Raw genomic sequence first — 15264 nt, 5'->3', positions numbered from 1 at the left:
GGCAGTGTTTTATGGGCATCCCCATAAATACGCTGGGCACTCTCCGTCTCGGGGCGGGCGGCTGATGTCACATGACGTCTGCGCCCACTCGGTCTTCGGCAGATAGCGGTGGAAATAAAAGTCCGTTTTCACTGACTTTTTTTTCCATAGGGGAGAGAAACCATTCGAAGGTTGGTGACCATCAAGTGATTTATCTTCCCTTCAGCCACATACGAGACGCTGTGTTCTCAGAGACACATCCCCTTGCATGTTACCAAGGGGATGTGGGCGGCACTGGCAGCGGGGGTGTTCGGCGGGGCAGCGTTTAGCTGCTCGATAAGCAGTGAAACAATGCTGCTTAGCGAGTGATCCTCAATCAGGCGCGTAATGGGCTCAATGTTGTTTTGTTCAAGACATTTGATAGGAAGGGTGTGATCTGTGATGATTTGGGATTTGGATCCATTTGGTTTTTGAATTATTGTAGGGCGACTATAATTGTTTTCAGGCAACACACACACGCTGCTGTTGTTTTGAATATCACAATGGGTTGGGCCTAATTCAGCAATGGATAGAGTTCCTTGGAAGCAGCAGAGATAGCCCTTTATGGTAATGAAGCAGGAGGCATCTAGTGTTCATTCTAGCACCCGCTATCTTTGAAAATCCATGCAGTTCCTCTTTCCTGCCTGGGGTGTCGCTGTCTGCTGTGGTGTTTCTAGCACAGGTCTGGTTTGCATATCAGTGTTGATATCCAGACCACTATGCTAGAAGCACTAAAGCAGACAGCGACACCCCAGGCAGGGAAGAGGAACTGCATGGATTTTCAAAGATAGCGGGTGCTAGAATTAACACTAGGCATCTATTACAAGCAGGAGCCTCCTGCTGCTGTAGAGGTCCAACCTGCATTCTAGTATGCAGCATCAGATCACTGACTTATGATCGGAAGGCTTGCAGCAGCCTTGGTGCAGTGCAAGCCGCTTGTTGCAGATGCCCGGTAATCTCTGCATACCATAGAGATCCCTGGTCTCTCCCCTTCACCTAAACTGCAGCGATCCCGCCCCTGAAATGACATGAGAATGTCAGTCACTGACAGTCTTGTGCCAGGTTACTTGTTATGTTCCAGGGACTGTTCCCTCATGTGCAAAATGGGTCCTGCACCATTAACTGGTACTTTGCGCAGCATGTACAACAGCTATGGAGTCTGAATAACCCCCATTGTGTGTATCTAGCATGATCCCAAAAGCTTCTGGTACCTACTGTATCTTTGCATGTTGCAGGCCCAGTAAGCTCAAATAACTCTAATCTTTACCTGCAGAAAAATATGGAGCAAGTTCATCAAATGAGCACAAAGGTGAGAAAACCCACAGTGGAATATGTGGAGATTAGCCCTGTGGACGGGATCGCTATTCACAACTACAGTTCTCAGACATTCAATTCCACAGAACTGGCACAAAAGATTTTACGACAGAAAATGGCTGAGGTAATTTAACACTCACATTCTCTATAGTAGTACGTCTCATTAAGTCTAAGTGTATTGTAGATGGTGGATTTTTGTATTGGATACAACCACCTGTCCAATTGCTGCTTACCTTCTCTCCTCCCATAACCGCCCTAATAACTAACCCATTCAAAGCTAATTACAGTTCTTCATTTCCGATATCGCCACAAGTCTTCTTAAGCTCCCAATACACTGATCAAAAATTGTTCAGGTCAGTCAGTGAAACTGCTGTTCTGATCATTGTACAGAGTATGTATAATCACAGCCTGAGAACATCTGAAATGCGGCCATGATTGATTGTCTGGATAAATTCCCCGTATACGCAAGTATACCTGGCCAATAAAGCTGATTCTGATTATCAAACCTTTTCTATCCTCCTGATCATTGTTCAGTCATGCCATGTTGTTACTGTAGATTGGCTCTTGCAGTGTATGGAGACATTTCATTTATTGCCCTGTTCCTGCTTCCGTCGTCATTTTTCTCTGGCCGCAGTGCCAGATTAAGGTCTAAATGGTTGTTTGGTTGGGCTTTGGCGCTGCCTACCTAATGTGATCCCTTAATGGGTGGGCTGGATTACTACCTGTGAGGTCTGTGCTTGATTTTTGATGTAGAAATAGGTAGAAATGAAGAGATGGAAAAATAGAGTATATGTAAATGATTTTATTCTATTTTACAATATGGTGTAGGTTAAAATGTTAATTTGCTTGGGTGATAAATTTACTTGGTGTTTTTGATACACCTAAATGGGGTCCCCTGCTGTGGGAATTTTTCAAAGCCGTGTCACCCTTAGAAGATCCCCGACAGGGGTTCAGGTAACCCTTTAGGGTTCCTTTAACCTCCGTAGATCCCTTTTGGGGATCTACAGTCTTCCTGGGTGATGTGCAGAGAAAAGAGTTTTGCTAAGTTTCTGTGTTGAAGAAAGGAGCCTGTATGGGATTAAGGCAGTTTCAAAAACTCCTTTACAATCTCATAGGCTTCCAAGGAAGTAGGAAAGTGGTCGTGCCGGACAGCCTGGATTCTATGGGCAGTATTCAATGAGAATTTTGACGATGTGCAGTGAATCCTGTTTAGGATTCGCTGCACAATCGCTACTGCCCGCCGCGTTCCGGAGCCTTGCCGGCTCCAGTATTCAACGAGTCAGGGGCTCACTGCCCCTGACCGGCGAATTTTAACTCCTGCGGCGATGCCGCAGGGAGCCTGAGGACGGCGGCAGGCAGGGAGATGGAAGTCACCCTGCCTGCCCCAGAACGTTTGTGGGGGGGAGGTGGGCTCCCCGAGAGCCAGGCAGCACAGGCTCCCCCCCCCCCCTCCGGGATAGCCAACAGGGGACCGGGTATTCACTACACCCGATCGTGCATATGCAATGATCGGGTGCAGTGAATATATGAATATCTAATGAGCGACTCGGCTCCCGGCCCCCTGCTGGCTGCTCTGTGTAAAAATATATATATATTTTTTTTTAAATTAAATATATATTCATGTGCTTACAGCACATGAATAAAAATAGCATGCCCCTCCTCAGAATAAAATTCCTGATTTTTTTACACCAAATGTAAAAAACAAAACACTTTATTTTAAAAGTTCACATTCCACTTCACCATAAAAAGATAGCGATTGCTACTCGGTGAATCATGGCGATAAAAACCTTGAAATGTATTCGCCATCTGGTCATTGAATAGGGCGATTCACCGTTTTAGTAAAAAAAAATCGACTTACAGCACGAAAATAGCACAAAATCGCCATAAAACATGGCGAATCAGCCTCATTGAATACTGCCCTATGTATATGTATATATATATATATATATATATATATATATATATATATATATAAACTGGTTTGGCGGCCTTGCACTCTCCCAACGGGGTACAGCTGCCTGGGTGCCTTCCGGGTACAGTGAATAATAGAAAGAACTCACAACAGCGGCACTCAGCAGGAACTTTTCAGCGTGTGTATTCAAAACCAAAAACCAACGTTTCGGGGCCCGTGGTGCCCCGTTGTCAAGGTGTGGGTGACCCACACCTTGACAAAGGGGCACCACGGGCCCCGAAACGTTGGTTTTTGGTTTTGAATACACACGCTGAAAAGTTCCTGCTGAGTGCCGCTGTTGTGAGTTCTTTCTATTATATATATATATATATATATATATATATATATATATATATATATATATATATATATATATATATATATATATATAAATCAGAACAGTCACTCAGGACTTACTTGGGCTGAAGTATTTATCCTGCCCCGCTGCCAACCTCTGGAGCTTGTGTTACACAGAACCATCAATATAGAAATCGAAAGAACGGGCACTCAGGGACTGTAAATTTCCGTGAAAAAGTGGACCAATATGGAATAAACTTGATCCACTTTTTCACGCCAATTTTCAGTCCCTGAGTGCTCATTCTTTCGATATATATATATATATATATATGTATATAGTCCAGTAACCACACACCAGAAGGTGGGTGTGGTGATGGATGCTGCTGTTCATACCACCAAGCAGGGCTACTACGCTGACTGAGTGTACTTCATTGCTCCAAGCTCCTTGATAAAGGTCCTCTATTGGGACCGAAACGTCGGAGCATTTATGGAGATTAACACTACATTGCCAATAAATGACTTATTGTTGGAATACTACGATGAACTCTTTATGTCCATTTAAAGGAACTGGAGAGGGCTCCATCACCACCCACTTTCTGGTGTGTGGTTACCGGACTACAATTAATGCATGTCATTGCATGCATCCTAGATGAGCACCCCATTGCTGTAAGATTGGGTGAGAGTGCAGGTTTCCCTCTTTCTATATATATATCTATATATCTATATATATATATATATATATATATATAGATATATATAGATATATCTATATATATATATATATATATATATATATATATATATATATATATATATATATATATATATAGATATATATATATATATATCTATATATATATCTATATATATATATATATATATATATAGATATATATATATAGATATATATATATAATGTGTGGGTACTTGTGTATTTTGGCGGCGCCCATCGCATCGCATACCATAAGGCATACGATGGTATGCGATGCTGTACAATGTCATACAATTTTAAAATTGTATGACATTGTACATGGCATACAATGCCATGCGATGCGATTAAACATTGTATAAGCACCGTAATGGGTGCTTACAATGTGAAATGCACCCCCACGCCACCACCCCCCCCCCCCCCACTATAAAAGTGAACCCGAAGCGTGGCGAGCGCAGCGAGCCCGCGAGGGGCGGCGGTATGTGTCCTCCGACCTTTTCATACCCCCACTATCCACGTCGGCGTGGAGTTGAGAAAAGGAAAGTGTGGCGAGCGCAGCGAGCCACCGAGCCCGAAGCGTGGCGAGCGCAGCGGATACCTGTGAAGCCCGCGAGGGGACTCCCATACCTGTGAAGGTATCCGCGTCCCCGCGCGGGGCTCGCTGCACTCGCCACGCTTCGGGCTCGGTGGCTTGCTGTGCTCGCCACACTTTCTATTCTTAGCTCCACGACGACGTGGATAGTGGGGGTATGAAAAGGTCGGAGGACAAGTAACGCCGCCCCTCGCGGGCTCGCTGCACTCGCCACGCTTCGGGTTGACGTTTATAGTGGGGGGTGGCGTGGGGGTGCATTTCACATTTGCATTTCACATTTCATCGCATAGGGGGCAAAAATTGCATCGCATCGCATGCCATGCGATGCGATGAAAACTTTGCGCGATGCACATCGGGGGCGCCGCTATAATACACAAGTACCAATGTGTGTGCTGGAAAAGGCAGGGGTCTAGCATAGGAAAAATGCAAAGGGTTTAGTATAGGGTGGAAAATGGCAAAAAGGTTGGCATATGCAAGGGCCTGGCACAGAAAAGAGGGAAAATAGAAGCTGCAGATATACTTACCTTCCAGCGGCGGCTGCAGACTTTGGGCCATGTATGGCGAGCACTGAGAGTATCGGACGCTATATATGCAATGGCATATATATATATATTATTATATATATATAATATTATATATATATCCAAGGTAGAGGTGCGGGCGGCACTCGGACTAACAAAACAGGTCGAATAAAGGAGATGACTACTCCATCTGATGACGTTTCAGTTTATTATCTGTTTTCAAGTCACTTATATACTGTATATACACACATACACATACATACATACATACATACATACATACACACACACACGCACCCACACACAAGCACACACAATATCTTCCCCGGTACTCCGGTGTCCCAAATCTGGGTTACCTCCTTAGGGGTGAGTCCATTCTATACGGTCGCAGGAAAGTAGGCGGCACACATAAGGTTCGAAATTTATTAAGAAAAGTGGTGGTGCAGTTTAATGCAAATATATTATAAATTCCGACACTCACAGGATGCCCTCCAAAGGTGCACTCGCAGGACGCCGATGTCCTAAGATACTTGCATGAGGCGGCACTCTAGTCATAAAAAAGGCACTCTAGTCATAAAAAAAATACTGAAAGCCAAAACTTGGTAGACAACATTTCAGTGCATTTTATGTGGTCACCTAAGTTTACCACACCATATACCCCTTATACAAATCATGCAACACAATAGTAACCCCCTTATACTGTACTTGCCTCTTACACATTATGCCATATGGAATGAGCCACAATTCACACTATGGCACACAGATTGAGTCAAAATTCACGTTACGCCGCACAGATTAAGGCAAAATTCACATTTTTCCACATGGATTGTGCCAAAATACACACTATACCAAACTTATTGAGCAAAAATTCAAAATATGCTTCATAAACGGGCATTGTGCGCATAAAAAATTTACACCATAATGCCCATTACATGTTAAGTCACACACCATAATGTCCACTACGTATTATGCCAAACATCATAATGCCTATTAAAAATTATGCTGAGGCCGACTTCCGGTTCCAGCCCTGATGTGAGCGGCTGCGGCATGTGAGACCTCTGTAGCATCTGGGCCCCCCAGACAGCTCCAGAATCCACTGCTCCGGTCCCATGACATCTTACCGGGACTCCGGCAGCAGCTGATGTGAGTAGCCGTGGTGGCATAAGATCTCTGCCACGGCTCAGGCTCCAGCTTCGGCTTAGGCTGTGTCTCCGGCTCTCCACAACTGGCTTCTTTCGGGTTCCAGGACCCAGTCGTCTGACTCCCTGACCCCTCATCACATCTCTGGTGGCGGATGGAAAAATTTCTCTCCCTGCAGATGCCGAGGGGGTTACATAGAAACCGCGCTCCCAAGCCACAAGCAAAAGTAAAGATGGCCGCTGCACACAGCAGGACAAGCCGTCCCGTCTCAGCACTCAGGTACTGCTCTCTGCCTGCTTCCCCTGAAAGCAGTGATGCATCCCCCCCTGTTACCTATGCTGAAGTGATAAAGGCAATCCAAGAGACTATGGCCCCATTGATGGAGGCACAAGCAGCTAAATTTAACTTGGCCATAAAGGACGTCACAGCACAATACTGAGTGCAGGGTGGGGGAACTTTTTCAGGATGTTTCTACACTTAAAGCTTCCTCTTCAGAACATATGTGATGAGCTGCAGAATAAAATAGATAATCTAGAGAACAGATAGAGAAGAAATAACCTAAGCGTTGTGGGGCTAAATGAATCACTTAAAGGTCCGGAGCTATATAAATTTCTTCAGCGTTCCCTGCCTGAAATACTGTACTAAAGATTTCTGACCAATGCCAATATATGGTGATGGAAAGGGCCCATCTCTTAGGACCATCACGTACTGAACGCGGGAGCAGGCACAGAGTAGTTATCTTTAAATGCCTTAACTTCTTGCACAAGGAAGCCATATGGGCAGCATCTAGAAAAAAATGTGACCTCATGTGGGACAATGCAAAAATATTTATTTTCCAAGACTACTCAGTGGAGGTAACACGGGCCTGTAAAGAGTTTGGTCCAGTATGCACGAAGTTATTCAATTTTTTTTTTAAATTGCATTACTGTATCCTGCCCGATTGAGAGTGTTTGAAGGAGACACTAGTAAAGTTTTTCTTTCTTCTATGGATGCTGATAAATATGTAACAGAACAAGTCGGCGCTGCAGGTCCTGATCCTGTCAATATAGCCAATTTAATGCCCGCTGAAATTAACCAGTGATTCTTATGTGTATTCATACTTATTGCAAAGACTTAGACTTGCTTAAAGCTTCGTTTATACACACTGAACTATCTTAACATGTTTTCTTTGAAGAGTTGATGTGTTTGCTAGAACGAAGGTCCAGCAGGGGCCCAGTTTATTTTTTATTTAGGGAACCAGGGGTTGGAAGAAGCCTTGGTAGCCCTGAACATGCACTGATGGTTAGGCAGACGGACTGACTTTATCACATAAGTTCAGCCAGATATGGCTGCTGTGGGTTTTTTTTTTTTTCCGACTAGCTAAGAAATTGGTATCTTTATATTTTTGTGATATATGATGGGGGGAGTGATGGGGGAGGTGGTGATGGGGATTGCTAGGAGGCCCATAGGCTTTGATTGTTGAGGGCTATAGTAGTTCCTATTTTTTTTTTCTCTCTATTTTTCCGGAAGTTAAAAATTTTGATATTAAGAACATCCGCACCGGGGAGCACTCTGCCATGTATGTTAAGTCTATGTTTTATATGTTTTTATGTTGTTTTCCCAGGTATGTCTTTTTTCTACCTATTGTGCTTTCCCCAATTATCCCCAGGGTGCACATTGCCTGTAAGATTGAATCCATAAACTTCAAATATGATGAGTCTTAAGATTGGTACATTGAATGTGGGCCGGATTAATACCCCAGCGAAATGTACAGATGTAGCCCCTGTCATCTTTGGCCGGGGCTCGCCAGAGCCTCCCCTCTGGCGAGCGCCGGTGGACATCGGCTACACTGAACGCGCATCCCAATCCTCCATTGGCGGGGCATAACCCTGCCCGCTTCAGGGAGACGGGCAGGGTTATGGGGGATCGGGCGGCGAGGGGGACCGGCGGCAGGGTGAGGGGACCCGGGGGAAGCTCGGTTACCATGGGGCGTGCAAGCGTTTTGTGCGTGCGCGCCCCTGTGCTGGGTGCCGGCGGCTGGTGAAAGTATTGCCAGCCCCTGCAAAATTTAAGCCAGCTCCATCTGTAGGAAAATGTTGACATATCTAAATAAAATGTCTTTGGACATAGCCTTCCTTAAAGAGTCCCACCTAATCCTGCAAGAAGTATTAAAAACTGAATAAGTTGCGGTGGTCGGTATTGGCCTCAGCTTCATACAATTCTAAATCAGGGGGGTGGTGATTCTTATAAGGAATGCTATTGACCATAAAGTGATATCAGTAGATACTGATGAACAAGGTAGATATGTTATTGCAAGTGTAAAACTGGATGGTGTATCATATGTCTTGTGTAATATCTTATGCTCCTTATGCTAACCCTCAGGACTTCTATGCATCCCTGATTAGTAAAGTCAAACCCTTTATGAATCAAGTATTAATTGTCGACGGAGATTTTAATGTGGTGGCGTCTAGTACTTTAGACCGAGACACGCCTCCAATGAGATGAAATCGTGTCTCTGATAATATTATTCCTTTCCTCTGTGAAAGGTTCCAGCTGGTGGACTCTTGGAGGATGTGTTATCCAGTGGTGGGGACTATACATGCTTTTTAGCAGCCCATGGTACGTTATCTAGGATTGATTACATTTTAATTTCCCGACACCTATTTTCTAATATAGCTGATTCCAAAATTGAAACAATTAGTATTTCGGATCATGCGCTAAGGTAAATAGAGGGCCAATTCGCCAGTGGTGTTTTCCATCCTACCTCCCTAACTCCATCCAGTTTCTTTCCATGCTGGAAGCGGCATGGATGAACTATAAAAATAATAATTTAGAAACTGAAATAGAGGACCCACTACTATTTTGGCAGACATCTAAAGCTGTTATGCGGGGTGTTATAATGTCCTACTGTAAAAAAAAAAAGAGAGAAAAAATATTTGGATATTCATTATTTAGAGGCACAAACTAAATTGACCCAATCTTTTCAAAATTTTAAAATAAAGCAACCGCAGAGACAAAAGCAATATATTATAGAGGCAAAACAATATTTGATAATATCTTATCTGGCATTGAAGCTAAATATGGCTTTCAGAGGAACAGCAAATTCCACCGTTTTGGAAATAAAGCTGGAAGATTACTATCTCATCTTCTAGCTGGAAGACACCCCCCCCCCGCTATTGTAAAATCTATATGAGGCTTGGATGGGGTTTTGAGGAAAAAGAATGTGGATACAGAATTTCTGAAGTATTTTACGATTTTTATTCCACACTTATTCATCATCTTTAATAGATAAAGTAGAAAAGGAAAAATTTTGGGCTAAACTTAAGATACCAGGCCTTACAGTTGCACAAAAAGAATCTCTGATAACCCCCATATCTCTTGAGGAAATCCAGAGAACTATTACAGCATTAAAATCAGGAAAAACTCCTGGCCCAGATGGGTTTGCAAATGAATATATTAAAATCTTGGCTCCCAAGCTGGGTCCTCCGTTGTTAGCAATGTTTGATGCAATCATGTCTGGAAGGGCTCCCCCTAATTATTTTAACTCAGCAATTATAAGAATATTACCGAAGTCAAGGAGAGACCTGGAAAATCCAGGTTCATATAGACCTATATCACTATTAAACACAGATTATAAAATCTTTACGAAAATTATTTTAGATAGATTAAAATTGATACTTCCATCCATAGTGCACCCAGATCAATCTGGCTTTATATGGGGGCGCCAATCAGTTGTTAACATTCTAAAGTATTGGCAGTTATGGAATGGCTCAAGGCCAATCCCTCCAGGGAGCAGAATATTATTCTCTCCTGGATGCAGAGAAAGCTTTTGATCTAATTACTTAGGACCATCTGTTTGAATCATTACTCAGATTTGGTGTTTCGACTCAATTTGTTATTTGTTTACGTTCATTATATGTAGATGCGGCTACTCAGGTATAATAATGGTTATTTATCCCAATCATTTTATACACAACGAGGGACAAGACCAGGTTGCCCACTGTCTCAGTTACTTTTTACCCGTGCTTTGGAACCTCTGGCCATAGCCTTTAGAGCTTCTGCAAAATATACTGGCATTCAAGTAGGTGGAGAAGAGGTCATAGTGGCACTCTTCACCGACGATATGTTGCTTTTTGTTTCAAACCCAACTGATGCTATTCCTGAAGTAGTATCTTTGATAGAACAATTTGGATTCTTTTCAGGTTTTAAAGTCAATTATACCAAATGTGAGTTAATGATTCTTACAGAACGTCATAAGCCTGTTTCTATAGATTCTCCTTTATCTCAATTTTCTAGGGTGAAACATTCAATGAAATATCTGGGTATTGGAATTCCCCCTTCTATAGCAGATATTTATTTGGTTAATTTTAGACCGGTGATAGCGGAAATATCTGCTCTACTACATAGATGAACTACTTTACCCCTTTCGCTCTAGGGAGAAGCGGCAGTCATAAAAACTATCTCATTTCCAAAACTATCTTACTTATTACAGATAATCCCATTATTCCTTTCCAGACATGATTGCGCTATAGTTAATACTATATTTTCCAAATTTTTATGGGCCGATCAGAAACCAAGAGTAGCGTATGCTAAACTACAATTCCCTAGAACTAAAGGTGGATTGGGTATACCTGATGCATTAACAATTAGTAGAGTTGTTAGCTTCAGATATATAACAGATTGGTTTTGGAGGCAGTCTATTTTTACAAATTGTGCAATAGAAGAAGCATTGTTTGCCCCCTACTCTTTGGCAGCCTTAATACATACACCTAAAGGAAAGATTGCACCAGATGTTATTAATAATATTGGTATTTATATGTTAGTTGGGCGCCCACTAAGCTATTTGCTTAGTTTTCTGCATCCCCTCGTGGGGCTCGCTACATTCGCCATGCTTCGGGCTCGGTGGCTTGCTGCGCTCGCCACACTATATAATATCAACTCCATGCCAACATGGATAGTGGGGGTATGAGCGTACTTACTATAGTGGGCGTCCAACTAATATATAAGTACCATAATATTTTATTTGGGGATGCATACAGAGCCTGGGTATACACTGAAAAAAAGTTGGGAAGATCCCCTCTTGTTTCTCGTTTTAGCACTTTTTTGGGAAACCCACAATTTACTCTGGGATTGGATAACCCACAGTTTGTGGTTTGGAAGGAGAAAGGTTTATAAGAGATTTTTATGATCAGGGGGGGCATATCAGATCTTTACAGACCTAAAAGGAGAGGTATGGCTTATTACAAATGAAATTTTATCTGTTCTTATAAATCCAGTCTTTGCCACCAGCTAGATTGGAAGGAACAGATGTTGATCCAATCGCCACTATTATGTCTCTGGCCCATACAGGTACCTATAGGTTACGCTATTATTATATGAAGGCACTGGTCACTTTTGGAGAAAAAAAATGGAATAGATCAATGGCTACCTGGGAGACCAATATTCCATTGATACCACAGAGCCCAGCAATCCTGAACACTGCCAACAAACATTAAACATACTTGCATTCCGCATCTCTCCAAGAGGTACATTTGAAAGTTGAAAGGGCCTATGTGGCTCTCGTACAGAGAGCCCATATGATCCCTGGAGAATCGGATGCATGTGTTAAGTGCGGCCAGAGAAAAGCCACATTTTGTCATAATTTTTGGCAGTGTGGCAAGATAGCAATATATTGGAACAAAATGATTGCTTTTATTAATAACATATTTAATCTAAGGGTGAATAGGAATCCTATGGTATGTTTACTACTTATGTTGGATGACTGGAACCTGGGGAGTAGGAAAAAAACCCTAGTGTCAATTTTACGGTAATCTTGAGAGTAGAAAAGAAATTGGGGTACTTGTTTCCTAGAATGGCGCCCAGATTTCCTATGTACGCTAACGCAGGCATGCGATTTTATAGTTTGTGCGATGCCATTATATTAGGTATACAATAATATGATTGTATAGGTCCTAAAAATAGGTTTTACGCACCCCCCCCCCCCCACTATCCACGCCACCCTGAAGTGTGGCGAGCGGCGGCGGAACGCGTCCTCTGACATTTTCTTTCCCCACTATCCACTATCGACGTGGAGTTGATTTTATATAGTGTGGTAAGCGCAGCGAGCCACTGAGCCCAAAGCATGGCGAGCGCAGCGAGCCCAGCATGGGGACGCGGATTACTTTACATGTATTCCGCGTCACCTCACGGGGCTCGGTGGCTCGCTGCGCTCGCCACACTATATAAGATCAACTCCACGCCAACGTGGATAGTGGGGGTATGTAAAAGTCGGAGGACGTGTTCCGCCACCCCTCGTGGGGCTTGCTGCGCTCGCCACACTTCGGGGTGGCGTGGATAGTGGGGGTGCATAAAAACTCTTTTAGGACCTATACAATCATATTATTGTATACCTAATGTAATGGCATCGCACACCCTATAAGATCGCATGCGATTTTGCGGGAGGTGCGATGTGATGCCCTGGGGCACACAGAGCAGTGAATAAATTACATGAAAAAATCGCATCGCATCGCACATCGCATGGCACTATAATGGCCCATGCGATGCGATTTCACTACGCAGAATAGCCCACTAAGCAAATAGCTTAGTGGGCGAAGTTCTAGGAAAGAAGTACCGAAATTGGTTTTAAATCATTGGATGGATCAAACGCTCAGCCCCATCCATCTCAGAAACCAAAACCTTCCTACTTAACATCCTATATATGGAAAGACAAGCAACTTTACCTGATATAGAAACAGGGTGATAAGATTTTTATAGAAAATGGGGTCCCTATATAGAAACCCTGCCTAGTGAAACCCAGACACAGATTCTACATTTATATGAGAATACTTCATGGTCTTTGACAAGACAATTAGGTAATTTATGATAACGGATATATATGCTGTGGAAATATATTTCTTGTTTTTCTGTATACAATTATGCTGATATAGCCGATCCACATTGAGATTGAGACACAGATAACATGTAAATTAATATATAATATATGATTATTGGCGGAGAGACACTTTTCTATGTGCTTCTTCCCTTTGTAGTCTTGTTTGTCCAAGTCTCCACCATGTTAAATGTTTAAAAAAAATTAATTTTTTCTCGGTTATGAAAGAATAAAAAGCGATTCATTGAATTTGTAAAATTCTGAGGGAAGACTAGGTTGGTAGTTACCATAGATTTTAAAAATACACATTATCAGATGTAATTAATATTTATGTATGACCAAAATTTGTGTTATATGTAAAATGAAACACCCTGCGTGGTGTATGTGGTAGAATACAAAACTATCACTACCCCTTGGAAGTTATGATTTTGTTTTGTAAATTATATGGTAAAATGTGAATTGAAAAAGGGGAACGTTTTTGACTACAACAAAGCAGTTCTGTGAGATAAAGAAAAGAAAGAAAAATTGTAATACTCAATAAGATAAATTCTACTGAAATGTATATATGATTCACAGATTGGAAATCTTATATAAAGGCGGGGCCTAGATAATTTAATAAAAACCTTCTGGCAACATGCGTATATTAGGAAGTGGAGAGAGGAGAAAAGTAGGAGGGAAGGGGGAGGTTACACAAAAATAATATATTTATTTATTTAGTCACCATAGATGCATAGTTGGCCTTATAGGAAATATACACATTGACTTTAATAATTTATACACTTTTTTTTTCTTTCTTTTTTCTCAATATTTTCTTTTTTCTCACTTTCACGACAACTCACTCACAAGGATTACTATTTGTTTAGGAAAAAGATACTTTAAACCATGGGTCTTCAACCAGTGTCCCTCCAGATGTTGTGAAACTACATGTTCCAACATGCATTGCCACATTTTTTCCTATTGGAGCATGCCAAAACTGTCAGGGCATGCGGGGACATGTAGTTCCACAACATCTGGAGGGCCACAGGTTGAAGACCTGTGCTTTAAACACTTACACTAAATACACATTACAGTATATATTACATAATTCACAGAGGATCACCTTTATAGTACATACACATATCACTAAAAGTTAATACACTAATCCCCAAACCAAAAACAGATAAACTTTTGTAATATACACATGGGCTGGTATGAATGAAAATAGGAATTAGTAATAATAATAAGATTTACTGGTCCCAACAATAATAAAAGGAAAAGAGGAAGGTAGAATCTATAAGTAAATAAATCAAAGATCAGATTAAATGTGAATTGATAATTTTGGAGTTTATGATAAATAATCCCTTTTTCTTTGGTTTTCTTTGGGTATAAATGATTAATAAGCTATTGTTATTTTTTGGAATAACATCTAAAAACCCAAATGTTGTAGTGTTGGTATGTTTTGTCTTGTGTTTTTATTTTGAAAAATAATAAAAAGTAAATAAGAAAAAAGTCCTGCTTACCTACATGCTCATTGCCAGGGGTTCCATGCTCATTGTCAGGGGTTCCATGCTCGTTGCCAGGTAGGATTACATGCTCATTGCCAAGGGCGAATACATGCTTGCGGTAACTGTGAGACAGCCGCCGCCGGGCAGAAGTGACAGCCATTGACAGCCGGGCAGAGAGCAGGGGGCTGCCCGGCTGTATTCAGAGCAGTGCAGGTCCTGGCTATTTGAAATAATACCCCTTTCACACCAGAAAATGCAGGGATTTACCCAGGAATATAGTCCCAGGATTATGCAGGGACATTCCCAGACTGGCCCCTTTTACCCCAGCCTAGTCCCTACATTTTCTGGTGTGAGGGGGAGAGAAAACCATCCCCCTCTTCCCCCCTTTAAC

The 15264-nt window shown here is 42.1% G+C and overlaps 1 protein-coding gene across 3 annotated transcripts in view; it reads left to right on the top strand.

Annotated features, from left to right (window-relative positions):
- Nucleotides 1-15264, top strand: part of CFAP92 (cilia and flagella associated protein 92 (putative)) — a 110593-nt gene that overhangs the window by 59087 nt on the left and 36242 nt on the right. For all 3 annotated transcript variants that reach the window (XM_083156434.1, XM_083156432.1, XM_083156433.1), the window contains exon 13: nucleotides 1292-1456. In XM_083156434.1, the coding sequence (XP_083012560.1) occupies nucleotides 1292-1456 (165 nt within the window). The remainder of the gene's footprint in view (nucleotides 1-1291; nucleotides 1457-15264) is intronic.

This window comes from Crinia signifera, chromosome 8 (genome assembly GCF_055691185.1).
Source record: "Crinia signifera chromosome 8, ASM5569118v1, whole genome shotgun sequence".
NCBI lineage: Eukaryota > Metazoa > Chordata > Amphibia > Anura > Myobatrachidae > Crinia > Crinia signifera.
This window is presented reverse-complemented; position numbering and strand designations above follow the sequence as displayed.